Source organism: Calypte anna, chromosome 7 (genome assembly GCF_003957555.1).
Source record: "Calypte anna isolate BGI_N300 chromosome 7, bCalAnn1_v1.p, whole genome shotgun sequence".
Classification (NCBI taxonomy): Eukaryota; Metazoa; Chordata; class Aves; order Apodiformes; family Trochilidae; genus Calypte; species Calypte anna.
Window position 1 is genome coordinate 32,404,871 of NC_044253.1, and position 27,451 is coordinate 32,432,321.

General features: G+C 36.3%; 1 protein-coding gene across 2 annotated transcripts in view; it reads right to left on the minus strand.

The window, feature by feature from the left end:
- NCKAP1 (NCK associated protein 1) overlaps positions 1 to 27,451 on the minus strand; it is a 62,233-nt gene that overhangs the window by 16,791 nt on the left and 17,991 nt on the right. The window contains exons 3-23 of one of the 2 annotated variants that reach the window (XM_030453873.1): positions 22,509 to 22,595; positions 22,257 to 22,313; positions 20,101 to 20,243; positions 19,930 to 20,020; positions 17,823 to 17,960; positions 17,068 to 17,116; positions 16,441 to 16,597; positions 15,787 to 15,843; positions 15,175 to 15,271; positions 14,879 to 14,985; positions 13,857 to 13,989; positions 12,331 to 12,412; positions 11,836 to 11,894; positions 10,944 to 11,089; positions 10,305 to 10,437; positions 8,505 to 8,624; positions 8,107 to 8,246; positions 6,406 to 6,537; positions 4,272 to 4,490; positions 3,737 to 3,867; positions 3,325 to 3,422 (exon numbers count right to left, since the gene is read on the minus strand). In XM_030453873.1, the coding sequence (XP_030309733.1) occupies positions 3,325 to 3,422; positions 3,737 to 3,867; positions 4,272 to 4,490; positions 6,406 to 6,537; positions 8,107 to 8,246; positions 8,505 to 8,624; positions 10,305 to 10,437; positions 10,944 to 11,089; positions 11,836 to 11,894; positions 12,331 to 12,412; positions 13,857 to 13,989; positions 14,879 to 14,985; positions 15,175 to 15,271; positions 15,787 to 15,843; positions 16,441 to 16,597; positions 17,068 to 17,116; positions 17,823 to 17,960; positions 19,930 to 20,020; positions 20,101 to 20,243; positions 22,257 to 22,313; positions 22,509 to 22,595 (2,376 nt within the window). Of the gene's footprint in view, positions 1 to 3,324; positions 3,423 to 3,736; positions 3,868 to 4,271; positions 4,491 to 6,405; positions 6,538 to 8,106; positions 8,247 to 8,504; positions 8,625 to 10,304; positions 10,438 to 10,943; positions 11,090 to 11,835; positions 11,895 to 12,330; positions 12,413 to 13,856; positions 13,990 to 14,878; positions 14,986 to 15,174; positions 15,272 to 15,786; positions 15,844 to 16,440; positions 16,598 to 17,067; positions 17,117 to 17,822; positions 17,961 to 19,929; positions 20,021 to 20,100; positions 20,244 to 22,256; positions 22,314 to 22,508; positions 22,602 to 27,451 lie in introns of both variants that reach the window. The other variant, XM_030453872.1, reaches the window with a different exon arrangement.

Genomic DNA, 27,451 nt, shown 5'->3' on the forward strand with positions numbered 1-27,451 from the left:
TAAGACATTCCTTCAATTCTCAGAACCATAGCCTGACACAGCAAAACTCCAGTGCAATGTTTTTCATGTGAGTTTGAGCAAAAGAAATGTGGGTCTGTTTCTAGTTTGTTACAGCTCTCATCCATGCAACTTGTACCATTAGGGTAAATGTCACAACTTTCCTGAAATGGTTCTCCAAATGTGTCTCAGATTTAAATTTGAATCACAGAGATTGCATAATCACATCTACAAAATGTCAGATCCAAAAAGGGTTTCTTGCTAAGGAACTTACATCATGCCAGGTAGTATTTTTAAACTCTTTTCAAGCAGGCAATAGGTAATTTTTTCTTTTATTTTTTTTTCCATTTAAATTCAAAGTGCCTTCTTTCAGAAATGGAAAGCATGATTATTTCTCTGTAGATATATGGTAGAGGACAACTAGCAGTTAAGAAAATTTAGGTATCTCATCTGCTTCAGACCTTCAAAAGAAGAAAGTGTTTCCTTTCTTTTAAAGAATACTTAATTTAGTGCTTTTTATACTAACCAACATCAAGGTAGGGAAGAACTGAAAGATAAAGGAAGAAAACAAGGTCTTCTGGACTGGGAGAGGTCTTTGAATGAAAAAGAAAACTATGAATAATCACAAGTGGATGCATTCCTATCTTAATTACCAGGATGCACAAACAAAAGGAGTAATGAGGAAGGAGCAGGAAAAACTACTATTCATCAAATGAGTAAGCCACTATAATCCTGGAATATAAGATAGATCATATAAAATACAAGAAGAGACATAGCTGCAGGAACCTACCATTCAGGAGCCAAGAACCTTTCACATTTATAGTTCTGCTAACCACTTTTAATAGTTTTCTTTTACTTCACCTCAACCTACACTGAAAGCAGGGCAAAACATACCAACTGACAAGCAGGAAAACTAAATTTCAGAGTAGATGTTCCACAGGAGAGGAACAAAACAACACAACTTAAAAATATAATGCCTTTATGAAATAACCGGTGGTCTGTGTTTACTCTCAGCTAGCCAAGTAGCCTGTGCAAAGCAGATCTGTTCAACAGCTTAGACCTCTCAGATTCAATTACATTGTGGCCTGGTACTGCTATTTCCAGGAGCTCAAGTCTATCCAAAATTCAACCAGTCTCCCCACCTTCATTTTTCTTATCTTCAGTGAGAAGCACTGAAAGAAACAAGGTATACAAGATGTAGGAAAGTAACCACCTCCAAGAACATCTGCACACACACAGGCACATGAGATGTACCTCTGTGCTGAAAGGCAAAGCCAGGCTGGTTTGTACTGAAATTAAGATTTCAAACTGATTTTAAACCAGCTGATGTTTCAGAACTTGGCAGATGTGTCATTTTAATTTAAATTTTAATTTAATTTAAATTAATTTTAATTTAAATCCCTCAAAGCTCTCCAGAATGCAAGATTGAAGGCAATAGCCCACGCACATTGTTACTGAGTCAAGTTTTCAGCTTTACAAAAAATAACCACTGTACCAGTTTAAAATTTAAAAGGAGCAGAATGGAATACAGTTCAAATAGTTACTTAAATGAGGCAAACTTCCCCTCCTTGCCCCAGACTTAAACTTCAGATATAAAACCAACACCTGCTCCCACTGCAGGAAGCAAAGCCAGCATGTTGAACCCTACTCTTAAAAAATTCAACATTCTGTCCTCTTGTTGCTTCCTTCCCCCAAACACAGATGTTGCTCGGGGCTCTCTCACTAAGCCAACTGCACCTCAGCCAAGGAGAGGAACACTTAATTGCTTTCTTTCTTTCCTCCAAAGATGTGATCATATGCATGTGGTCATATCCACACTTTGTTCTGCTTATCCTTAGCAGTGTCAGAAACCAACAAATCCTAGAGAAAATTTAAAGCTGCTTTTTTAAAAAAATACACAGAGCTAGAATATCAATCATGCTGACTTCAAGAAATTCATGACCTCACAGTAAGTGGACAAACAGAGCAACAACCAAAGACATCCCCTATGACTTTGTACTTTACTTGAAATGTGACAGATGTCACTTTGTCCATAGCAGGAGTTACTAAATTTAGCCTTGAAGTCACAATGTTCTCACCTGGAAAGTCTCATCCTAAAATTCACTGGGATGGGCATAAAGAATCAATTACCCTCTTTAGTTGATCACCCAGGTCAGGGCTGCTGCAGGCTCTTGGAAAGCACGAGCAGCTCCTTTCCTTAAACTGTGACACTGAACCTTTTTAAGCTTCAGTTCTTTCAGGGCATCACACATCCCAGGTAACTCAGCAGCACTGAAATTCACAGTGTTTACAGAGAGAACAAGATCTCTGACAGGGTGACATGGGGTAAATTAAAACCACACACTTTTAAAAGCCTGGTATACTAATAAGAATGAATTGTTGTTGAAGAAAATAAAATGAAGATTTCTTAGATCTCTTAAGTATTCATGTGCATTTTTAAAAACATAGCATGCATGAATTGTATCCAAAAATCATCCCAAGCAGTGGTTAAATTAATTGAAAACTATGAAATGTAATAACAACTTGGAATTAAAATTGGAAATGACACTGAGTAAATCATATGAAAAGCAAATACATGCAAATTAGTGACATTTTAATACTATGACTATCCTGGGAATAAAGTACACATTAAATTCATTAAAACCTCTTTCCAGAAAGAGTTATGGAGGCACCAAGTGCTTCCCCTGTGATTGCTATTTTGAATATATATGCAACCAGCTTCCTTGAGATGCTCATACTTCCAATTCTTTTTCATGGCACCAACTTTATTGTTTGTTTGTTTTGCTGTATTTATCAGGCTTATTTATCAGAACAGACATTTATGATAAGTGGACATTATTTAGTTAGAAAGAGATGCCTAAAAACAATGAAAAATAACAAAGAAAAAAAGATCTGAAGTTTCCCATCTATGGGAACTAACAATAGATGTTAACACACGTGGTAAGAAATTAAGTCCTTACAGATAGATTAGAGATTCTCATGCTAAGTTCTGAGAGTCAACAGAATTGGGTAAGTGCTTTGCAAGCACCTGGAGATCCTGTAAAACATTTCTCCTTCCACTGATGTTAAAAAGAGACCTGACTCCTAACTTAAGGTATCTAACATCAAAACCAACAGAACTACAAAGTCCAGCCCATCTAGCTGATGAAGAATGTGGGAAACACAGGTACTATATGTGCAAATGTACTATAAAATTCACAGCTTTATCCATTTGTTTGATGCAATAGTTTCAAAATGATGGCATGCAGAAGCATAGCTATTAAATATCCCAAAGGAAGCTCAAACAGAAAATACCTGACTCCCCACCCACCAGTTTCCCAAGGTTACCTTAAGCTCAGCAACCTGTGAAGAGATGTGCCACATCAGACTTTCACTGAGGAACTTCATCCCATATGGTCCCAGAAGTTCAGAAAGGGCTCTCATTTCTGAGAAATAAAACAAACTGTTCTACTTCAAATATTCCTTCTTCAGTTCTTTGATGCCCATCCTGTACCTAGCAACAGTGTTTTAATTGCTAAAGTATTTTACCAAAAAGTAGAATTTTAGATACGAAAACTTGTATCATCATAGAACTGAAGAAGCAGTCACCAACACATCATACAACTATCTCCATAGCTTAAATACAATAAAAGTTAACAAATGCTTTTTTATAGCAGAATACTCCAAAAGTTGCTGTTATTCCAGTCCCTCAAGCATCCTCTGTCCCTCACAGACGTTCAGTAGAAACATCAAAGTTTACCTGATATGTCAGAGTACTCCTCAGCATTAAATGTCAATTCATTTTCTGTAGGCAAATTCACAAATGCCTTCATGGCTGGGAAGTAGGCTATGTGACCATTGCTGACTTGCCGGAGCAAAGTTTCCAAATACCTTATCCAGAAGGGAAAAAGTTTTAGATGAGAAGACACACGTGTTCATAGACACTCTCTACAGATGAAGTGTACTTGTGTGACAAGGACAAAAGTTTTGGTTTCACATTTCAACTGGTATCTGTACCTTAGTCTGCATTTCCCCCCTATAAAAAGTGGATTTCACAACAGGAAAACTTTAAAGTGCTTTTAACAGATGTTGGGAACTGTAAACTTGAAGTCAGAAACTTAGGAAAATTCCAAACAACTCCACTTCACTGAAACAATGTCAGGGGTTGGAACGGACCTCTGAAGATCATCTAGTCCAATCCCCCTGCCAGAGCAGAACTTCTCCAATTCCAGATTTTTAATTAAATAAAACCAACATAAAATACTTTAGTAACAAGAGTTCATACCATTACTTACCAATTTGTGTACAGACTGGTAATGGTTGGCTCCCCATGGCTGTCTAAATGCTGGGTTTGCTGAAGCAGAACATTGTTAAACACTCGTGTAATGTCAATCTGTACGTAATTTTCTATTGACTGCAGAACTGTCATATAGGCTCTGACACTGGTTAACAGCTCTGAAGGCTTTGCAATCTCTTGTGTTGCTTGATTATACATAGTCATTCCAACAATTGACCTTTTAGAAAGAAAAAATTTGGCAACAAATCAATTGTATTTATTAGTAAAATTAAACTGACAAACACAGAGCTATAAAAATGTTTTTTCGTTCAAAATCACGCACTACCTGAGTGACTAATTTTTTACTAGATGAACACCATACAATTCAGTTTCTTTTTTCTGCCTCAAATCATGGGATATTAAAAAAAAATCTCAGTTGTCTTGAAAGAGCTTATCTCTTTTGCAATACAGGTAGCTTTTCTAGAGCATATCCTTTTAAAAATTCAGCTGTTTTAAATAACTTCAGGAAAATTATATGGTCTGCTTTCAACAGTGCTCCCTTTAACTGATACAGTGATTTCTATCTTTAAAAAAAAAAAAAGTCAAGAAATTGCAGGACAATCTGATTTGTGCAGATTCTCACTATAAATAACACCACGTCTCCAATAATAGGTGTCTTATACATCACGCAAGCTTCCAGGCTACATAAGAACTGAACAAAGGGCTGTATATTCAATTTTTAACATAAATAGACACGGACTTTAATCATTATCTCCCTTAAACTAGGCCCCCAAGCAAACTTTATCAGAGATGCTTAAAGCAAACCACATCTCCTAAGTAAACAAATACATGTGGAATTCACTGTAGGCTTATTATGGTCTCATACTTGCAGAGCTAAGCTTTAAAGTGGTATCAGTTCAAAGGCAGAAGAGCAACAAATAAAAAAAACCCAGAAATGAGTACACCACCTTCATCAGAGATGAATATGATTAATTACTCTGAAGGAGAAGATTGGTGTATTTAAGTTACATTTTTGTTGATGCTAAGTAGGTATTGTCAAGAGTATTATTACAAGGTAATATTATTACAGGATTAAGCTGTATAGCAGTAAGATCTAGTCCAACCATATATGAAACAGAGCAGGTTAAAACAGTTAAAATACAAAACTCCCGACACTGAAACACTAACACTTTATTTAATGGTAGCCTGCAAGTCTCTGGAAGAAATGCCACTTAAAATACCCGAAAAATCATTATGAATGAAACATCTATTCTGTTTGGTTAACAAGTCTCATTTCTTTCATTATGCATGAAAAAGGAAAGAAGTCAGCTGGCTGTGTGGCTTTACGCCCAACCCACAAGCCAGACCCACTAAAAATAAAAAAGAAAGCACAAGTACCCAACACTGGCTTGAGCTCATAAACCTGAAGATTACAGCTGACTTATAAAGTCATGAAGCTACCTTCACTTTCACACCACCTTGTCTCACTTGAAAGATGGCGTGCTCTAATGACCTAATTGCCTTGACTAAATTTAAGGTTTTATACCCTGCCTGAAATTTGTAACTAGTAATGCTTGCCATAATATACTACAGCAATAGGTGGCTGCTTTCATATGAGGTCCTCTACAGAAGTTGCCATTTGCCTATTTCTGCAAACAGTGATGTGAAGGTAAAGGTAACAACCAAGAGGAATATCAAGTGGCAACACTTTTTAAGAAAAAAGGTAATTTAAATATCTTTTCAGTTGGCTTCATCCAGTACCGAATTCTGATTTTCCGATTTCCCTTTCAGCAAGCTGGTAAACTCAAACATTTAAAATAATCCAGTGCTATGCAAAAGAATGGTAAGAAGATGGTCTTTTTTAAATGCCTGAGAAGGCTTTACCAACTCCTACACCATACAAAGAACTAGGATTGCAGGAACGGGCCATTGTATAGGGACATTAATTTCTAATATATTCCATTTTAAAGGAGGAACTAACAATGTCTGCACATAAAACTTCAATGTTGTACCAGTCAGAATTTGACTTAAGAATTCTGCAATCCATCTTGTTAAAAACTACATTTCTGTACTAAGTACAAAGTATTTCCCATGTCAAACCAAGAAAGACTTATGTTGTACATGAAAACATCTATCTTCACTCTATTTCTTACTTGGTAAAACGGATTTCCAGGTGAGACGTTAAATATTCTCTCGGGGTAAATGTGTGCTCCCAAACCACCATGTTTGGTACGTAATTGATTGAGAAGCAGAGCTCAGAAAGTGCAGTGTGCAGTTTGTCCAGGCTTTAAGAAGAGTCAACAAGAAAATAAGGAAAACATTTAATGCAATACAATATGTATTATCACTGAAAGCACAGGTGGATGGAAGACACCTCAAGAACAGGTACGGCTCTAACTCTTCCTTTATGTTTTTCTGCTTTGATAGACTTTGTTATCTTAATTAAAGACAAAGTTTTGGGTAAGAACACATCTTACAACTGATCTGCATCACATGCAGTGACTCAAGAGATATAAATCTTATGTATATACAATTAATATTCTTCCCTCCTCAAAAAAGTAAAAAAATAATTCTTTCCTAGCTCAAGTGAGCGTCACAAGTAATGTTTGCTACACGCCGGTGTGAAAGATGTGACAATATTCAGGGAGCAAATCTTAAAGCTCCAAATAAGTTCTTTCCCTCATTTTTTCTGATCTTCAGAGTTCTCTAATATTTGGTTGTTGCAACTGTAGCAAAACCACTTCCCTTTGAGCAATGTGTGTGTTTAGCCACTCCCAGCCACAACACTGAACATTCATTGTTTCCTATTTTTAGCTTCCTTCCTTCTACTACTTCATAGAATCATAGAATTGGCTGGGTTGGAAGGGACCTCATAGATCATCGAGTCCAACCCTTTTACCACCGTTGCGGTTGCTAGACTATGGCACTGAGTGCCACATCCAGTCTATTTTTAAATATCTCCAGGGACAGAGAATCCACCACTTCAGTGGGCAGCCCATTCCAATGCCGGGCTTCACTCTTTCCGTAAAGAAATTCTTTCTAATATCTAACCTAAACTTCCCCTGGCACAACTTAAGACCCTGCCCTCTTGTCTTGTTGAAAGTTGTTTGGCAAAAGAGACCAACCCCCACCTGGCTACACCCTCCTTTCAGGTAGTTGTAGAGAGAGATGAGGTCTCCCCTGAGCCGCCTCTTCTTCAGGCTGAACAACCCCAGCTCTCTCAGCCTCTCCTCATAGGGTCTGTATTACCTGACCATCTCCTCTTCTGATCTTTGCTAACAATTATCTTCTGTCTTCTTCTCCCCTATAATAACTTACACCCCAGACTTTATTTATTAATCTTTCTTGCTATCTCATTAAGGTGGGGTTTTTTTGTCTTTTCTTTGCTAGTGCTTTCATTTTTCCTGTAGCCAGTAACAAGGAAACATTCCCCAGCTGGTACAGGCACAGGAGCCATAAGTTCATTGCTGCAGATGAAGGCAGCAAACAGCCTTGGGCAGCAATAACTCCCAGCACAGCCTGTACTTTATCCAGTTAAAGAGCACTAAGCAAGGCAGAAGCGAAGATGACATCAACTTAAGCTCCCATACCAGGAAGCCTAACTACAGCACAGGGATTCTTTCTAGAAAGAAACCACCCAAGGGGATAAATTAGCGATACACATTCCTATTGCTCTACAAAAGAGATTTTAGTCTCTATACAAAGCTACAGAAGCCTCATGTGCCCATGAACTAAAAAGTTGTCACATTTAGTGAATGAAACCTAACCAGATAAATCAAGCAAGAAGCATTCAATATGTAAAACACACATGCTTTGACTTGGGATTCTACATAAAAGGAATAGAAGAGGCTTACTTTGTCACAACCAATCTGTTTTTCCTCATGCTTTCTACTCCTGGTTTCTCCCTTTCAGGTTCTCCTTTCTTTCCAGTCTGTTTTTTTGACTTTTTGTTCACTGCTTGACTGATGGTTTTGGCACAATGCTTTGGCAGCAGCTAGAAGATGAAAAAAAAAAATAACCCAACTTCTTAGAAGCCATGAGATACAAAATAAGCTTATGGTCCAGGTGGAGACTGCACCATGCAAGTAACACAATTCTAATATGAAGTTTTCTTCAGGCCACCTTCCATTTCATGAACAGAAAACTTCAACAGAACAAGGGGGAAAAAAAGTGAACAGGAAATGAAAATCTAGGAAGGTGAAAAACCCAGAAAATCACAAAGGAGAATTAAAATAAAGACAACCACACTCACCTGATCACTCAGTGTACACTGTTCTGTGCAAATGTCTGTGATAAGGTTTCGAGCTTGCTTTGCCATTTCATCCAAGAACATGTTACACAGGGAGAGACTCCGATCGCCAATATGATGTCGCTGGTAAGAGGGGGGGAAAAATGGAAGTCTTCATTTCAGTTTCCTGTTAGTGCTCTGATATTCAGACAATGCACACACTGTACCGCAGTTCATGGTTGACTAAATCATAGAACTGGGCTGCAACAAACAGTAAATTCATTGGCCCTTAACAGTCTCAGCTCTGGGATTATTTTTTGTTTCGGAAGCAACTTGAAACATGCAATGTTCAGAGTCAAAACGGTGTATTATTATTATTGTTAAAAATACTTTGTTTGCTATATTTTGCAAAACATGTTCTGTAAAAGAAGTAAAATGGATTTTTAGGAGTAGGCTTCTATGTTCAACTTTGGAATTAATCTACTTTAAAGTGCCTAATACTCCAAGTTTCTGTGATTCTTCTCTTCAGTAATTTGTATCAGTATCAAACCTAAGAGGAAAAAACCACGCAACTGAAGCTATAATGCACAGTATCATTTACATCACTGAAAATGCCAATAGTGCCATAATTTCTGGATTCAGTTCCTTTGCACTGGATCTGCATAAGCACAGCCTTCTGCTTCCATGAAATCCTTCTTTCACCACTGTTTACTTTCTAACAACCACACCACCACTCCTTATACACAGTACAATGAAGACTGTTTTTCCAAATACAGATACCAAGACATACAATTCAGATATTGAATTCCAAGTTCTGCTGCCTGTGGCAAGATGTGCTTGCTACAGCAAAGCTAACAAGTGTCCAGTGGACTTTGGCTACCAGCTCCTTACTGTAACTGTAATTGTTCTGAAAGACCTCTCTTGTTCTCAAGGGAAGCTTTCCTGGAAACTTTTTTGTGGTTATCTACTACAGAGTTTGCAGCTGTTTAAAAGAAAGTATACAGGGAGGGGAAAAAAAAATCACAGATATATATTGAGATGAAGCCCAGCAGAAGAGGATTTGATGTTTAATTGAGAAAACTCCACATTGTGAATATTTCAATAGATCTGATTCAGCTAATTGCTTCAGATGAGCACTGTTAGGAATGAAAACACACTTTCACAAGCACTACACTACACTTGGCTAAGTTAAGCACAACATAATTCCAAAATCAACAGACATACACAAAATGCACTGAAAGATCTATTTCATTGCAACAAAATGTCCTCAGAATTAAACTATGTCCTTTAACAAAGGGTCCATTTCCTCAAGCAACATTCTGCATTTTTATATTTCTAATTCTAACCCAAGAGGGCTTGCATAACCCAGTGCTGACCAAAGCAAATGCTTGCATTATGCTGTATATAATTTAGGATTTTTTTTTAAATTTTACTACAGAAACACTGTTTATAACAAGCCTTATAGAACTCCCAACTACCCATTCCTTTTTTCTAACTATTAGTTTATGAAGTAATGGAAAGAAAGACTGTTGCTTGTAAATTTTAACAGGCATATGGGATTTTATTAGCATTTCAGCCTGAATGACCCCAGGAGAGTCAACTATATATTTTGTACCTCAGTTTAATCTTTCTCTAAAGCAAAGATAATTACTTCAGAAAAGCACCTTGAGGTCTATGGGTGAATAATCACGGAAGAAGCTATGTATGTGTTTTACTTCCCTTTTTATTCCACTCTCCTCCCTCAAATCTTCTATTGCTATAACAAGCACTTCCCCACTTTAAACAAGAGATGAAAATAACTAAGAAAATAGATTATTACATTACCTCTTCTGGGCATAGTTCATGGGTGCAGCTCATAAAATGAGTACAAAGCAGTGGGAATGCAATTGAGTATCTTGACTGAGAGGGAAGCTCCAAACACTGCTGAAACATCTTCTCAAAAGCACGACTATAAAAACTGATGAGAAATAGACATTTAAATATCACACATATATATTTTTGCTGCAAATTAAGTCTCGTTCATCACAAATCAAACATGCTATTAGTGTCAGGTATGTAGTTTTAACCTACACTAAAACCTGCATCAAGCTTTCAAAGAAGTTTGCTTTCAAATTCACTCGCTAGTGTTTTATTTCCATCTATTATTATTATTATTATTACTGTATTTTTATTCTTATGTTTGCCACACAGGCACTGCAAAAAAAACCAAAACAAAAACTGCACCTTTAGCAAATATGCATTAAGAAAGAATCTTTAAATGATTCCAGATCAAATATGTAACTGCTCAGAGATTCTCTAATACAGATCTTCAGAAATACCTTTATCAAACTAATCCTGATGGAAACAAGATATTCTAAATTATTCTCACACTAACCTATCCTACAAAATTTGCTATTTAAAAATTACACTAGCAAGGACACACTAAATAAATAATAAACTTGTACAGTCAGGTTATTAACATACCAAAATATAGAAAGATCTGACGTTTCAACCAACATCTCCACCAAAGAATCTACCATTTTTGTGTGGAAAATTATTGTGTTCATCATTTTTCCTAGTTCTCTATGGTCTGCAAGACCAAGTGAAGCTTTAGAAACACTGGTGTAGGCCTGGAAAGACATAATAAAAATTATGTTATAACTACAGATGCATTTTTGCAAAATCCATTACTACTGCCCAACATGAAGTCTAAGGACTGGTTATGGTATGCATAGGACAGCTGTGTACCTAAAGGCTGTGGACAGACTATTTATTCTTTCCACTACAGCTTAAGAAAAGCAAACTTCCTTTCAAACAAGTCTCCAAATGTCATTTGAATACAACACCAATTCAGAGGTAAACTGCAGAACAAACACAAACGTGCAGCTCTCCCTTTAACAATCCACTCTTGGAAAGCAAGCTTATTTTTAAAATCAGTAACATGACTATCTAGTCTTATGACCATTGACTTGCAGTCTGGAGAGTACTACTCCTCTCTTTGTAAGCCAATTGAAGATACTGTCTCTGCAATGCTCAGAAGAGATCTCACTGAACATGATTTTCCCACTGACAGCCTCTCCCTTCCCCTGCCTGGGCAGACTGAATCACACTCCACACAGTGCACAGCTGCCAGCTACCTGCTCATCCCCAGCCCATTCTATTCCCAAACTTATATTCACTCCAAAGGATTATATACAAGAAGTATGCAATAATCATGAAGTTCCAACAAAATGTAGCATTGTCTCCTTAAGCATTTGCTTGATTTTCAAAGAACAGGTTATCCTTAGATAGCCTGTCATCCATTTACAGTGTGAGCAGTAATCTATTAAACATTTTGGGTCTAAGTTAGTGAAGTGTCATGCATATTCACACTTACCTGCAACCTAAACCAATCTAATCTCATTCCTCTGAAGTCAAATACCTCTCCATCTTCAACTGCATCAGGGAAAAATAGAGAATGTAAATCCTTGAGGAAAACAACTACAAATTCAGGTGCATTTTAGCAGGCCTTCTAAAAAGCCTGTAAGTACTCAAGAACTACCTGGGTACAGAAGCTCCTACTTTAACCTAGAAATTTAAATCCAGCAGAGCCACATATATTAAAATATCTCAATGAAAACATGAGTAATATGCATTCTATACTAAAAGGGAGGATTACTTCCCAATAGTGTTCTTCAAATGCTCTATCTGTATAGATATTACCTGGAAAAGGGACAACAGAGACAAGTACCATAATGGAAGAGAAACAAGAGAAGAAATTCAGTTCATACAAGTTATCTGCCTCCACTGATTGCATAAAGTAAAAAGAGATGAAGTTGTCCAGAAGAATCCACCATTCTCTTCCTGTTTTCCCAAAATGATTTAAACTTACCTTGTTTTACACTGAGTGAAGTCATTGTGTTTACAAAAGAGGACATGATGATTGATTCATCCTCCGGGCACACTGAAAGATTCTAAAGCAAATGCAGTTGCCATGAGTATTTCAAACTTGGTTTATGAAACCATGTCAGTACCCATGCCCAATTTTTCAGCTACACTCTGTAATGTACAAAAATTTACACAAGGTAACTTAGTGGACAATTTCAAATAGTCTTGTTTAACAGCTTTCAGTTTTGGTTCATTGGTTGATGACAGATACCTAGAAAAGCTTGCTTCCAAGCCAACATCTGCTCAAATGAAACAACTTGCCAGTAAACATGCCCATGCATATTTAGGATATAGCCACTTATAAAATGGACACCATTTTTCTGACCTCTACAGTCACTTGGTTAGTCTACAAAAAAAAAAAAAATTCTGGCCATGGGAGGATAAAAGAGAGCTCACATCATCAGCACTTTGCTTCTCACAAAACCCTAAACCCTCCAAGGTTTTTTACTGACATTCACATCAATGATTGATACCACCTCACAGATGGGCTATCAAGTTTCCAAATTTTACAAAATGCAATAGCTCACAAAAAAACAGTTTCAGCAGCTGGTAAGATCATATTTCTGTTAAATAATACAGATGTTTCTCATAATTTAAGCAATGACTACCACTTTAACCTACAGACTGAAAAAATTATCACTCATTTTTCTAATCTTGTGCTTGGTACTTGTTAGAAATTCAAGTCTTTTTTTTCTCCTCATTTCAGTTTGACTGTCAGGATGATCCTATCTCAGCACAGAACACTTGTGCCTCTTGCACAGCATTTAGAAGTCATTCACTAAATCTAAAAAGTAATTTTCCATGAATTTATGAGAGGAGTAAAAATTCTGTCCCTCCAAGAAAAAAAATCTATTAGCATGTAAGTATATTGAGCTAGAAGCAAAAAAAAAGCCTCAAATATAGTTATTTTGGTATTGAAAGTAAGCCAAGGATCCTATTACATTTACTTACTTAAACAGTGATACCAACTGGTGTTTAAGCTGTATAAATAGTTGGCTTAACAAACAGTAAAGTATATAAGCTCCAGCTTCTGGTAAATGATGTAATGCTTGATGTGTGAAATTGATTTTTGACCACAAGAAACCAGGTCACAGGACAAACCTGTGAGGTTCGAGCAGCTGACCGAGTAACAAAATTTGGGCTCCATCTAGTGGTCACTAGGGAATAAAACCCAAACAGTTCAGAAAGCCCATCACTCCCTGTCAGGCTATAGAACAAAACGCTTCTACAATGCTCCTGCAGTGGCAGTACTCGTTTCATTGTCTCTAAACATTGCACTGCTTAATAAAACTGAAGTATTCATATAAAAGCAGTACAACTCTATATCCCAAAACTGCACAGCAAATTAATTTGCCTTATTGCATAACGTTCAAAATCCAGAAACCAGGATGCATTTGATAAATAAATTTTGGAGAAAAAGCCCTTTTTAAAGCTTGCTTTTAAGAACCCCAAACCACAGTCTTGGCATACCTGAACAAGCTCGTTCAGGACCACTGCATCAAAGCCAGAGAGATACTGTACATAGTATCTCTGCATCACAGGTCCGTATTTTCGCACGTGAGCTCTGAGCTCCTCCATGTAGAATATCAGCTCAGCTATGTGCCTATGAAAGAAGATGAAGAAAAGCTTACAAAAAAGAAAGCATCCAAAAAATATTTTAAAAATTTCTACCAGTGGAATGCTTATTTTTTGAAGAGGCACTTTTGTAATGTTCGATGTGAAATAAAATTTCTCAAGAACTTATATCTGAGAAACACAAGTTTAATAATTGTTTTTCTGTTGGGATGGTTTGCCTCAGTTTGGTTGCTGATGGTTAAATACTTGCAGAGGTTGTTAGAGTGAGGCTGTGGAACTTCTAACCCTAGACCCCATTCAGGAAAGAACACCAAGGGGTTTCCTTTTCGTATTTTCATGTAGAAACAGCCTTGTGATTGTCACTTCTTGTTCAAATATGCAAGGTTAATACCCAGACTTTCAGTGCAATCTTGGGTTCAATAATCTTGAGAACAACTCAGAGATAACTAGTGTCCTTCTGCCAATCTGTACTCATAAATCAGTTAAACCTATTTCTCATTTATACCTTCTGTTCATGATAATACTAATGCTGTACTAGAGGAGTAAATCTTAGCTGATTTAAGAATGTTGCTACAATACAGGAGACGTTCTACAAAACCTGGCAGTTTGCTTTCCCTCACTACAGATTCGTTCAGTGCAGATAACTAACATCAAAGACACATAATAAAGCTTTTCTTTTGTTTCCTTGAAGGCAAAAAAGCTTGCAAAACTTTTATAAAACTGTTTCTTATTTTTATAAGCACATTTTCTAGAGAAAGCAGATTTTCACCGATGTGCTTCAGTTGATGGGATTCCCTGGTAAACAATTTCTGAACAGTGCCAACCCTTCCATATGGCCATTGTTTTCCTTCGAATGCATTTCACCTGTGAAATTCTCACAAATATTTAAGGTATTGCACTAAAAATGGTTAACATACTTATCTATGAAATCATCTGCGCTCTTCTTTGGCATATTATCTGCATGACGAAGAAGCCAAATAATTTCATCACGAGCAAAGGATAATGCCATAAATACAAAAAGTGCCTGGAAAAAAAAAAAAAAGTAGTTTGCAACCTTGTAGATCTATGCAACTGTTGGACACCTAGTGCACACTGGGTATCAACTCTCTAAAATCTCAAAAGGTAAGCAGGTTTTCTTTCCCCAAAAACTGTTGTATCACTGAGACACAAAAAGTAAGATTGCATAAATGCAATACATAAGAGCTGTGATTACCTTCGGACCCAGCAGGCCTGGCTGATCAGACAGGACAGTAGCCAATTCTTTGAGTGCAGAACGTAAAAACTTGCGTCTCTCTCTATGCATTGAGCCCCTGCATCAAAAGAACAAACCCAATCATCATCCACTGTTCTAACCACAAATGTCTGGAAAAATCAAATGTTCTAAGTCCAGGCAGAAGCAGCTCATAGCAACTTCAAAAGTTCAGTACTTGAGAGGATACAGTTCAATGAAAATTGCATCCCTGTCACCAGTGATGTGTACTCCTGAACTGTGACTAAATTAAAAACCCATGTTCTCTGCCCCAGGCTGTTAGCTGTGATTTCACTAAAATATTTGTATTTAACTTGCTTTCACACTAGACAAAAACTGAAGAATATATAAACTAAAAGCTTCAGTCTTGAAAATTTGAAAAATAATCTAAAAGTTGAGAAGTTAAATCAGTAATGGCATACCACTAAGCAAACCCAGACTTAAAAGATCAGTGTGATCTCTTTGATCACACACAATTCAATTCAGCATTCAACAAACCCCCTTTACATTTTCTTTATAACTTGCCTAAGAAAAACAACACAAAAAATGTGTAGTAACACTCAGTAAGACACTTACGCATGTGAAACAGCAGCTTCTTTGCACTCTCTGATGTCATTAATACGCTTGTTGTAGCTGCAAGTAAAAAACAAATCAATATGGTAGTAAGTATCAGTAGCTCAATTTAAAAGAGCTGTAACCTGGTAAGAGCTGTGATGCCACAGCAAATCAGATACAAAAAGGTGACAAAAGGCTTATTTTCAAAACTGAATTATTAAAAATTAAAAAAAAAATCCTCTCTGCTGAAGTGGTCCTGGTACTAACTGCAAGACCTCAACTTTATTACTGCCTGAGTTTTCAAATGACACAGTGCAGAAACAGTGGCAGATAGTTGCAACTTTCCAAGAAGACTCTACATTCATGACATCATTTCTCTTCCCTAGGTTAAGATTTGTAGGTGAAATCATTAATTTTAACGTTTCACTTTAAAGACTGAATCACCATACCTTTTCACAACTGAGATAAGATAAAGAGGCATGATGGTTATGAAATCAGTCTCCCAGAGCTTATGCATTAAAGGAACAGTCAAGATACTAAGCAAAAATGTTTGTGTACTGACTATCCTGAAACACAACTTGGATGAAGTGAAAGTAACGTTTTCATAACAGTTCTTTGTTAAATTAGACTTTTTACCAGAGGTTCTGAAAAGAGAAAAGGAGAACACCACCTTACCCTCGTATGTTTACAAACAAGTCTTCTGCAGCTTTGTGGATGTGGAAAACTTCATCTCGAAACAGAGCCAAGCAAGAGCTGCTTTGAAGTGCAAGTTTCCAAAGGTTCAAAGCTGTAGCATCACTATTTAGGATTCCATGGCACAAAATAAATCCAACTTCAAAAGTTCACATTGGTGTATGTCACCAACCAGGTGCACAAAGTAAGAACAGTGAGAGTATTATGCATCTTGTCTTAAATACTTCTAATATTCACTCATTAACTGTTTCATAAACAACATTGTATTATATATGTGTACAAAAATACCCCATGCTGGTTCTAGTGGATGTATTTTTGTAATATTTTTCTAACATGGATTACTTATTGCTGACACTACTCAGCTATTTTCATCAGAATGACTAAAACTTTAGTCAAAGTCCAGAATAAACTGAAGAGAAGCTCCATTCCATCATATGCTAAATTCTGACTTCACTGCATGTAGTATATACAAATAAGATTTAATCAAGTTCTCTAGAATCTAATTTGAATATAACAGCTTTTGTAACAGCACAGAAAAGCAAAGAGTCTTCTCAGTGTGAATTAATTTTTTAAATACAACCATGAGCTGTTTCAGAATTTTTTACTCACAAATAATCCATTTTTCCATTGCATCTAGAGAGAGGTATTCACATGGCATCTGTTGAAAAAGAGTAATATCTAGCAGACCAATTACATAAAAGACAATACATTTTATAAGAAGTCTTTTTTTAGAAAAAGGGACAAATAAAGCCTTAAACTGCTCCTGAAAACTAAGAGGACATTGTTCCATCCCTCTAGAAACAGAGGGTGTGAGCATTAAATGAACTGTCATACCCTCCTATACCTTGAACAAAACAGCCAACAAATTCTGACAAATGTTTACCTTCAAGAAACATTTTGTTTAAAAAACATTCAAGACCTAAAAGCTTTTGAGGTATACTAATGAAAAACTGGCAGCTGTTAACAAGTGAATTTTTTCAGAAAGGTGACCATTTGTATTAGGACTCAAGGAGCAAATGAAAATACTACAAATTTACAAGAAAGTATTTGTTCTGATTTTCAGTCTGTTGGCCCACAAACATCTGAGACAGTACACAGGACTCCTTCCTTCTACACTGCAGAAGTTAACATTCCTTCCCTTCCTCTTTTATCAAATACTGAAAATGAAGCTAACCAACAGAAGTTTTAATTAACGTCCAAAAACAGTTTCCCTGCACTAAAGCTGAAGCTCCCCCACCTAACCTATTTACTTCTCTAGTTAAAAGCCACATAAAGGTAATTAAATAGAAAACAAAAGTTTCCTATGTTGTTTAACAGACAACCTTGCCTAACTCTATCATATAATGCAAATCAAAAGGCCATACTGTGTCAGACTGTGCAGGATTAAGCATTGTACTGGGGGCACTGATGAGGCTCAGGAGTTGTGCATTTCTCCACTGGTCAGCTGAAAGGTTTCTTCTAGGATAAACCATCTGGAGTGAAATCAGAGCATCTGAAAGGGACTGAAAAGGAGACCAGTGATTAGTCTGAGGATGTCCTCAAGGCTCTGTCTTGAGTAACTATCCAAGTACTTCACTACTTGTTGCAAACTGTGCACTGACACTGCAATACTCTAAGCAGAAGAGACACTAAACACTATTTTGTTAGTAGTGATTTTTTCTCAGCATTATTACTACCAACAATCAAAACTTTTTAACTGAACAAGTTCTGAAATTAAACTTGACCCATTGCATCTAGGTTATTTCACATATGAAAGGCTATTCCAGACTAAAAGAGGGATGAAGAGAAGCAGGAGGTTTTGATTTATTTTTTTGTTTTTAAATTAAGACTTACAAACTCTGAAGTTCAGAATTACTGGACATGAAAAAAATCAGTAGGGGACAGTAAACCTGTCTTATACAACTGGAAGTTGTTCACTATTTATTCAAGCATCCTAATTACAGTGCTATTCCCTTCTCTGACACTTTATTATGCTAGCAAATCATAATTATTTTGAGCAGACACGGTCTACAGAAGCATCTTCATAGCAGATGAAGTTGATCTGAATAATTCCTGTTCCACACCTTGTCCTTGTCTTTTGCATCAATACTGGTGCTTGTGAAAATCCTCAGGGAGCCAATTCCAAGCTTTATGTGAGCAAAGAAGGTCACTCAGGGAAAAAAAACAACCAAACAAACAAAACCACCAAAACCAAACCCAAAACAAACAAAACACAACCAGACAAACAAATGAAAAGAAAAACCTGAACAAAAAAACCCAGTACAAACCCACAAAAATTCATCTGCTGAAGCTAATTTAAAGGACTAAGCAGCTGTCAGGTTTACTGCCCAGCAGTAAAATGATGGAAGGACAATTTAAGTGTATAGTTCATGAGAGTGTAAACTCAGTATTTGTCTCTACAGCCTGAAGGGATCTCTGACCCTAATTTATACCTCTAGCACAGAAGAAGCAGAAGAGCAAAAATCAGATTGAAAGATGGCTTTACAGACCATTTCAAGGAAAAGGACTGGTCTGCTATTAAATACAAAAACATAAACAAAAATAATACTGAAAAGTGAAGCATATTTGCTAAAATGCATACAAGATAGGGTTAATTGCAAGTAAGATCCTTAGCTAAGTAAGTCTTAATAAGATAGGAATCATCCAGAAGAAAGTACAGCAAAAATAAGATTATGAATTATTTAGAGAAATGGGAACTGTTTCACTTCAGAGCACTTCAAAAAGTAGCTGAGATACTTTTGGTGACTATAGTCAAAAGTTTAAGGAAATTAAGAAAAAACTCAATAGGACCAGAGAAGGAAGACACAACCAGTTCAGATCAGGGGAAAAAAAATCACCAACCTTAAAAACTCCAGGCAATAACTTAGTATTTAAAACAAATTGCTAGGCAATAAATTTGCAAGCACCTAAAAACTAACACCTCTATAAATAAGTCTGTACAATCAAACAAATCCAGTTTCTTTGGGCAGAGGAGCAAGCTAAGTGAACAAACAAGAAGCGATTAACAGGAATACATTTGCTTTGGTGAGTCTCCTTTTCTCAGATGAAACACAGCCTAGCTGTGTTAGTCAAAAAAAAAACACCCCACCTGTGAAGTTACAAACTTGAAAATACACCTAGGATGGTAAAACTAGAAAAAAATTGTTTCATAGAAACATTAGGAATCATCATAATTTCAAGTGAAAAATCAAAACACAGATATAACTAGTCTCATATGATCCACAATTAATTTTTAATCAATTCTAATCCTTAGTGAATTAAATGTAACCTTACCAATGGACCTTAGAATTCCTGTATTTCTATAGGTTGTTACTGAACAGGGCATCAATACCCAAACCCAGACATGCATTATAAAAAAATCTCCAGCAAAAGTTACACCTAATGGCTTTTGACAAAATGAATTGTGCATGTACATTATCCCTGCCTCTCTCAACCAAGGTTACTGTATTCCTATGAAAAGTAGTTACATACTTTACTGTGAGGTACAAATTCTTCCATCATCTTCTTCAAAGGATTTTCATAATCCACAATCATCTGGCCAAGGCGTGGATATTCTCTGTCACTAAAAGCAACAACAAACAATTCACTCAGGTGTAGTTATTGTTATTATTGTTAACACACTTCTTACACAATAGGTTTTACCTTGCTCCATGTGTCATTTCATGGGCATAGTTATACAATCCAATGATAGCCTTCCTTTCTTCAATTCGAGACAGCAATATCATTAGAGTTGTGTAGGTTATAATCAGATCTAGGTAGTTCTTTGTTAAATCGAAATTTACAGTCTAGAGAAAAAAAACAAATTATCATTCTAAAACTGCCAGAAAAAAAGTAGTAAAATATTTTCCTCACCTTTCCACTAATTTTCATTATTTTTTTGATAGAATGGCCTGTCTTGAAAAAAGTTCTTTTTCTGATTGCACAGAGACTCTGTACAATCTTCATTTGTTCACTCAAATCCCCAAAGCTGTTTGTAGTCATGAAAGCAAGCAGGCACAGATATCTTTCCAGGCTTTTGTGTCACAGGTCAGCTGACAGAAAGAAAAACTTTTCTGGGCCAGAAAGTGCCTTGGTCTCTGAATTTTGAGTAAGACTCTTAAATGGAAGAAACTACAACACATGCTACTGCCCTGCTAAGACAGGATATCCTACCCAGGTAGGATATGTACCTGATACATACCCACAGGATATACACCCTTTCCAAAGTCACTCAACATTTAGAATGACTAAAACTAGCAGTGTGATGTTATGAACATTAGAAAAGAAAGCAGAAACCAAAAAGAAAAGGTCTTGAAGGTTTTTTGTGGTTCGTGGTTCTGTTTTTTTTTGAAATGTAACACTTTTAGCTGCTTTTGTACTTGCTTTAGCCAACACCAGAGGTGATGACACTAAATCTCAAAGAACAAAGTTGTACCTACCATAAAGGACAAGTTACAGAAAGATTGTTATGTCTGGTGAAAGATAAGGAGTGTTACTGGTTTATGTGGACACACTGAAAATATGAAATTGTCTCTCCAGCATTTTTTTTACGCTTTTAAAAATATATCAAAGCTGCTCTCAATTAACAGATTTTTTTTTCCCCAAACTTTGCTACCTTCAACAAACAGACACCCTGTTTCCTCGTAATTTCAATGTGAGCTACGCCTGGTCTGACAGCTGTAAATTTCAGCTTAGTGCCTAAGTCCTGATAAACTGGCAAGACAGGTAATATACTTAGCAAGATAACAAGGACTGAGGAACTTCTGTAAATCAAAGGGGAAGTTCTCAAAATGACAAGCCTCTACCAATTACTAATGGAAAGACAGAACCCTTTTTCCACTATAAAAACCTCAAAGAGAAAAGGAGAAGATCTGTCTCTCCCCCTCCTGCCCCCTCCTCTCTTTTCTCCACACTTCAGCTCCAGCTACGACCACCCAACCACAGCAGCAAAGAGCCGAGATCAGCAGCCAAGCAGGAAGGATCCAACCACCCCGGACCCCTCCCAAGCCAGAGACCAGAGACTCCCCGTGACTCAACGCCCTGAAGCATCGAGGGACAGGGACAAAACTTGATTCCTCCCTTGTTTTTTAACAACTCTCTCCACAGAGTGACTAATTTATGTAAAAATCTCTTCTCTTGCAAACTTGTTTTTCTTTTAAAGGTTGTGTCATTTTCTCTTTTCTCTGAAATAAATCTTTGTAATTTAATTAAATCATAAAGCCTGTTATTTTTTGTAAATTCGTGTGATGTTTATGAGTGGTGGCTGATTTCTCCTCACAATCAAAATATAAAACAATAGTTACAGACTAAAACATCTTTAATTGGCATCATGGACAGGACATTTGAGGGAAATATCAGAGCCTGCTCGTAGCCTGGCACCCGAACTAAAAAGCTAACTCCTAAAGAAATTTGAATTTTAAAATCCAAATTAGTTTTAAAACAAAAACAAAACAAAATTAATTCTAAGGCTGGTTTTGCCAGTACTAGTGGGGCTCGAGACCAGACTTTTTCCCTCTATAAGGAGCATGAATTCCATGGATATGCTCCTGGTTGTCCCTGTTGGGAGCACCTAATCAAAATATAAAACAATAGTTACCAACTCTAACACTGGTGTCCACAAGCAGCTTATTTAAAATGGTCTAGTTTCTGACTTCAAGCTACTTATAAAGACCTGAAGCTTATGGTATTTTTATTTCACTTGTATTTATTACTAGAGATGTCATGTTCCTTGGGCTAACAAGTCCTTTTAATTATCCACAAAGGATTCTGATTAAAAAGATTTTCAAGTGGCATTTGAAAGTTACAAAGCAAAAACTTACAATATCAAAGAAGACTTGGCAAACATCAATGGTGTTCAGCAGCTCACAAACATGGTCCTTGAAAAACAAAAGAATTAATTTAGTTTATAGAAAATCTAAGTAAATCACTTTACTACGCCTAGTGATGGAGACTATTTTTTTTTTTTTTGAAGAACAGAGCTATCAGTTCAATTATTTCATTATGGTGTTATTTTCTAAATAAAAAGAGAAACTTCCTGCAACAGAACAACTGACATATTTGCAATACCTTACCTTAAATTCCATAACATCAACAAAAGTGAAGTAGTATAATGCCAGGTTCTTCAGAATCTCTGATTTTTCTTTCTGGAGCTGAGCAAGCTGTTGCTAAAAGAGAAACAAAGATAACACACTGTTCTTAAAAGATCTTTGAGAAGTCTGCTGAAAAACACTGCCTGCGAAGCGTAGAGTAAACCCACCAGGCTATGCAAAGAAGCCTTAACATGATTTTTTTAAGCCTGAGGTTCTGTGTCTCAAATGCACACAGAATTCTCAGAACAGACCATTTTAATAGCTGCCAACTATACTTCGAAGAAAAAAGTCAAATTAGTACACATTAGTACCAAAGTCATATTGCTTAGCTCTGCTAGAGATGAGAATGTGGAGTTAGGAAACGAGTGTTACCATATGTATAATAAGCCAAAGCAGAACAATACATGAGCACAAATCAGTGTGACAAAAAAACAATTACATTACTCGAGGTGGGACAAAAGAAGGTGGCAGGTTACAAACTTTACTATAGAAAAACATTATGCTTTTAAATTCTGAACTTACCAAAAAGAATATCCAGGCAAAGCCACGTTAAGCATGCAAAATAAAATGTAGATACAAACATAAAATACAGTAACGGTTCTTTGACCAATTCCATATAAACACAATAATACATTCAAACAAAAGCAACAAAATAAAGAAACAAAAAAGAAGCAAAACACTAGCATTAGACACTGGTGGATAAAATGGAAGAGGCAAATGTGAATACAAAGGTATAAAACAGTTCAAATGGATTTAATTTTTTTTTTTAAACAGGCAATGAATTGTCATTCAATTCCCATACTTTACAAAATTTTCTGGAGGAACTAGACAGTTCACTTAAGCAATTAGAATTTAAAAAAAACAAAAAACAACCCAGCTGGTACTGAACAATCAGTCTGTTTATATATGTATTACAGTCTCTCAGCACTGCAAGAATACAACTATTTAACTTGTAATAGCCAGCTACTAATCTCTTTCCTGATATGTGAAATGAAATGAGTTAAAGCAATCATAATACCAAGCATGAAATAGTGCCCTCCAGAAAGATACAAGATTCTAAATTAAAGACTGATCAAGTTAAATAGAATTTTCTTCTCAGCAAGAGCAGTCAATTATAAGAAAGATTAAACAAACTGCTTCAAGTTGGTAGCTTACTTTCCTATGAGAGGTTAGAACTGAGTATGCTTCTTCAGCTCCCCCTCTTTAGAAAGCTGTGCTCTGCATTCTCAGTCTTCTGTAAAGCACTGAAATTCATCTAAATTTAAAAAAGAATGTCTGCACCACTACTGAACCACTATATCATGCATAAGGTAATTTCTGCTCCTTTATAATACCTTTAATACCTAAATTAAATACCTATAATACCTAAAGGTATTTATAATACCTTTTAATTTATAATACCTTTTAAATTACCTTTTAAAATAAGGTAATTTTTTCTGCAAAAAATTCCTCTGAATTTTTTGAGGGAATTACAATTTTTAGAAGCCTGGATCTGTCCGCAAGAATTCCATTACAGCCAAGGAAGAGAGGCATATAGTTAAGAGCAAATTGGAATTGCTGTATAATAAAACACTTCTGTCTATACTTAAACCAAAGAAAAAGCTTTACATTTAAAGGTTTGAATTTGAAATCCAGCACTAAATAGTATTTTTTTTCCTATAGTCATCAGCTGGTATTTAAACAAAAAAGGGGTGCAAACTAGATGTGTTTATTCTATAACTCCTTCTGACTACCTCATGCAACAGGAAATAGTGTATTTCCATTTAAACTGCTGCTCTACAAAGTCTGTTTTCAAATAGAAGTCCTATGAATCATATTTTGATCCTCAGCATGAATTTGGTGCTACCTTTCCCAGCGTGTACCATAATCTTTAACTGCCTTGTGTTCAGAGGAGGAAGCAATCTGGAGCTCCTGCAGGTCCACACAGCTCCAGCAAGCCTTTGGGCCACCTTGCATCTCTACTGGGGACATCCCCAGAGAAAAGGGCACTTTATACTTTCAGGGTCACTTCCTCAGTCAACAGTTGTTACAAGAGGAACATTCATCACCGATGATGCTTGTGTTTAATCTTCATCCTGACCCTGTTGTTTAAACCATTTATTGTGAGGGATCTGATTTTCAAACACCAAGGAGATGAATAGGGTTTGTTTGTATGCAGCTCACACAAGCTTGTATTGGGTGAAATTAAGGAGCTGCCTTGTGATTTTTCAAGAGCAGACCACACGCTACCATTCAGAAATAGGAATAGTTCTAGTGCAGAAAGATGACAAAAACATAACTCACAACTTGACATATGCTGTACCAACTTTTTCCTACTGCAATCCTGACTCACACTAACCTGGGTGCAACACTAAGAAAGACTATCAGAACTACAGGCTGAGACTATCAGAACTACAGGATGCTGTAAACAACACCTGTGCTTGGTGTAACAACTATCAGCTGAGTGTCTCCTTCTGGAAGACATCAACTTCAAAGCCACAATTTGAGGTATAAAACATGAAGTGGAGAGATAGGCAAAAAAGGGAGACAGTGTTTGTAACTATGCCTGCAATAGAAATAATCTTTATGTAATTCTGTGAAGCTGTGCATTAAATAAGAGAATATAGGGAGGTATTCACTACACTGAACCAAGAACTAAGCAAATGTTGCTATGCACTGTTAACAAGTTACCTGTATTCCCAGAAATATTTATACTGAAATGATGCTGAAACTTTTGCAGAATTAACATGATCATTCTTCGAACTCTGAGTATTGAGGGTGTAAGAAAACTGTTATCGAAAACATTAGTATCAAAGCAATGCATCAGCTCTAATCACTGTTAAATCAGTAGTACAGACCACTCAATTTACAGAACAGCTTATAGCATGTAGGGTCTTGGATGTTTATTTGCATTTTTAACTCTCAGTAATGTGGGTGTAGCTCTTTCCACACCCACTGCAACAAAACTTTCCATTACTAGTTTCAGAACAGCTGTTAAGAAATGGAGGGTGCAGTATCTGGTTCTTTTATTTGGTTACAGGCTTTTTTCCTTAGCCTGCAATTCCATCTATGAGCAAACATCCCTTTTTCCAATAGTCAACAGAAGTTTAAAAATAGGACAAGGTGAAGGAACAATGTTTTAAGCACCACTAGCATCAGAAGATTATTTTTACTATATCTTACAATATCTTGGTGCTTGGTTAGACAGAAGTGTTTACTATTTCTTAAAGAATCTGAAGCACTATGAACAAGGACATTTTTAGTTTTAAGGCCTATGAAAATGTGTCCAAACTTTAGCACAATACAGCAAGATTTAAAAAAGCTTTATTTTGTGTATTAACAAGATCTCCAATCATATTTGAATATTATTTATAAATCAGAATTTTAAATCAAACGTTGTCTACAAGAGAAGGAACCTATCTCTACCAATTTGTCTGCCTTTCCTCCTTCATAATAAGCCCCCCAAATCTTTGCAAAACTGATCATGTACACAGAGACAGTAAAGTACAAGAAAAACATTAAGAGAAATGAAAAACAAATCAGTGCAAGGCAGCCTCATTTAAAGTTTACATAAACACAATGGCTCAGATACAAAAAAAGTAATGACACAGATGTAGGCTTACTAACAGTGTGAATAAAAATGAATTTAATACAAAGGCAAAAGGAGAATAAGAGACACCTAATAGAAGCTTGTTCAGAGATTTTTATGTGTAGAAAACCAAAGAATAACTGCAGTTCTGGAACTATCTTACTGTATTTGACTGGTAGCAGTAGTAGATGAATAAATGTCTTATTTTACCACCTATGAAGACAGTATGGTCATTAAATGTTTTCTACAAACTGACATCATAGATATTACAATGTTTTCAGAGAAAACACCACCAACTTTATCATGCTAGCTGGAGTATAAGAAAAAAAAAGTTCTGGGAATGGGGGTCACTGTCTGGGGATAATCACTGTTAATATTCTTACTTTCATCTATTATGCTCACAATACTTGCCATCTGTATAGAGTCTTCAGATGAGTATTTTAAAAAAATCAATTCGTGTGAATAAAGTACCATGTCTACAAAATCCAGAGCAAAATGGTGGGGAGAGAGAGAGAGAGAAGGATCTGACCAGATGAAGAAAATTAGTTTTAAATTCAGTGAACTAAATGTAGAGCAATGGGTGTGTCCTTCGTTTCATTATTTCCAATCAAAACCGGCCTCTGAAGTGCCCTGCTGCATTTGAAGAGATGTAATAGATTATTTTAATATGTTTGCTAACTCACATTTCTCACATTTCTACTGCAAGATCTATTTTGTTCGTTTTAAAGTTTCCAGCCTTAATTTTACTCTTTTGAAAAGGAAATAGCCACCCCTGACCCTTCGCAACTGCTGGTGTGCCCACAGTGGTTGACCATATTATTAATAATGGCAGACAATGGGAACAATACTTTTAAATCCTTTAAAAATCTGTTCTGTCAGTCGTAAACCGTTTCCCCATTCTCTCACTTTCTTTTACATAAATTCACACAGCAATTCCTAATTTAGGCTCATTACATACTACTGTATCATACAAGCTTTAGCCACAGGTCTTGACATCTCCAAGGCAACTGTTTATGGAATATATGTCTCATATGTGCTATTCTATAGATTAAAATGTTTGACATATGTCTCTAGCCTCCTACATACTTACATTTATGTCAATAAATCATAAAAAAACTATTAACTTAAACTGCATGAAAACTACTTCTGAAATGCCAACACTGCTTAATTAAAATACTGCTTAAGTATTAATTAGGTTTTTCCTCTTTACTTTTAGTGGCCGAGCTCTTAGGTTGCCAATCATCAAGTTAAGAGTGGATTTCATCCAGTTTTACTGGATGAAAAGAAGAGGTTGAATATTACAAACATGCACTCCTTTGCAGATGTTGCATACAGTGTTAAGCACCAAGAGCGAGCA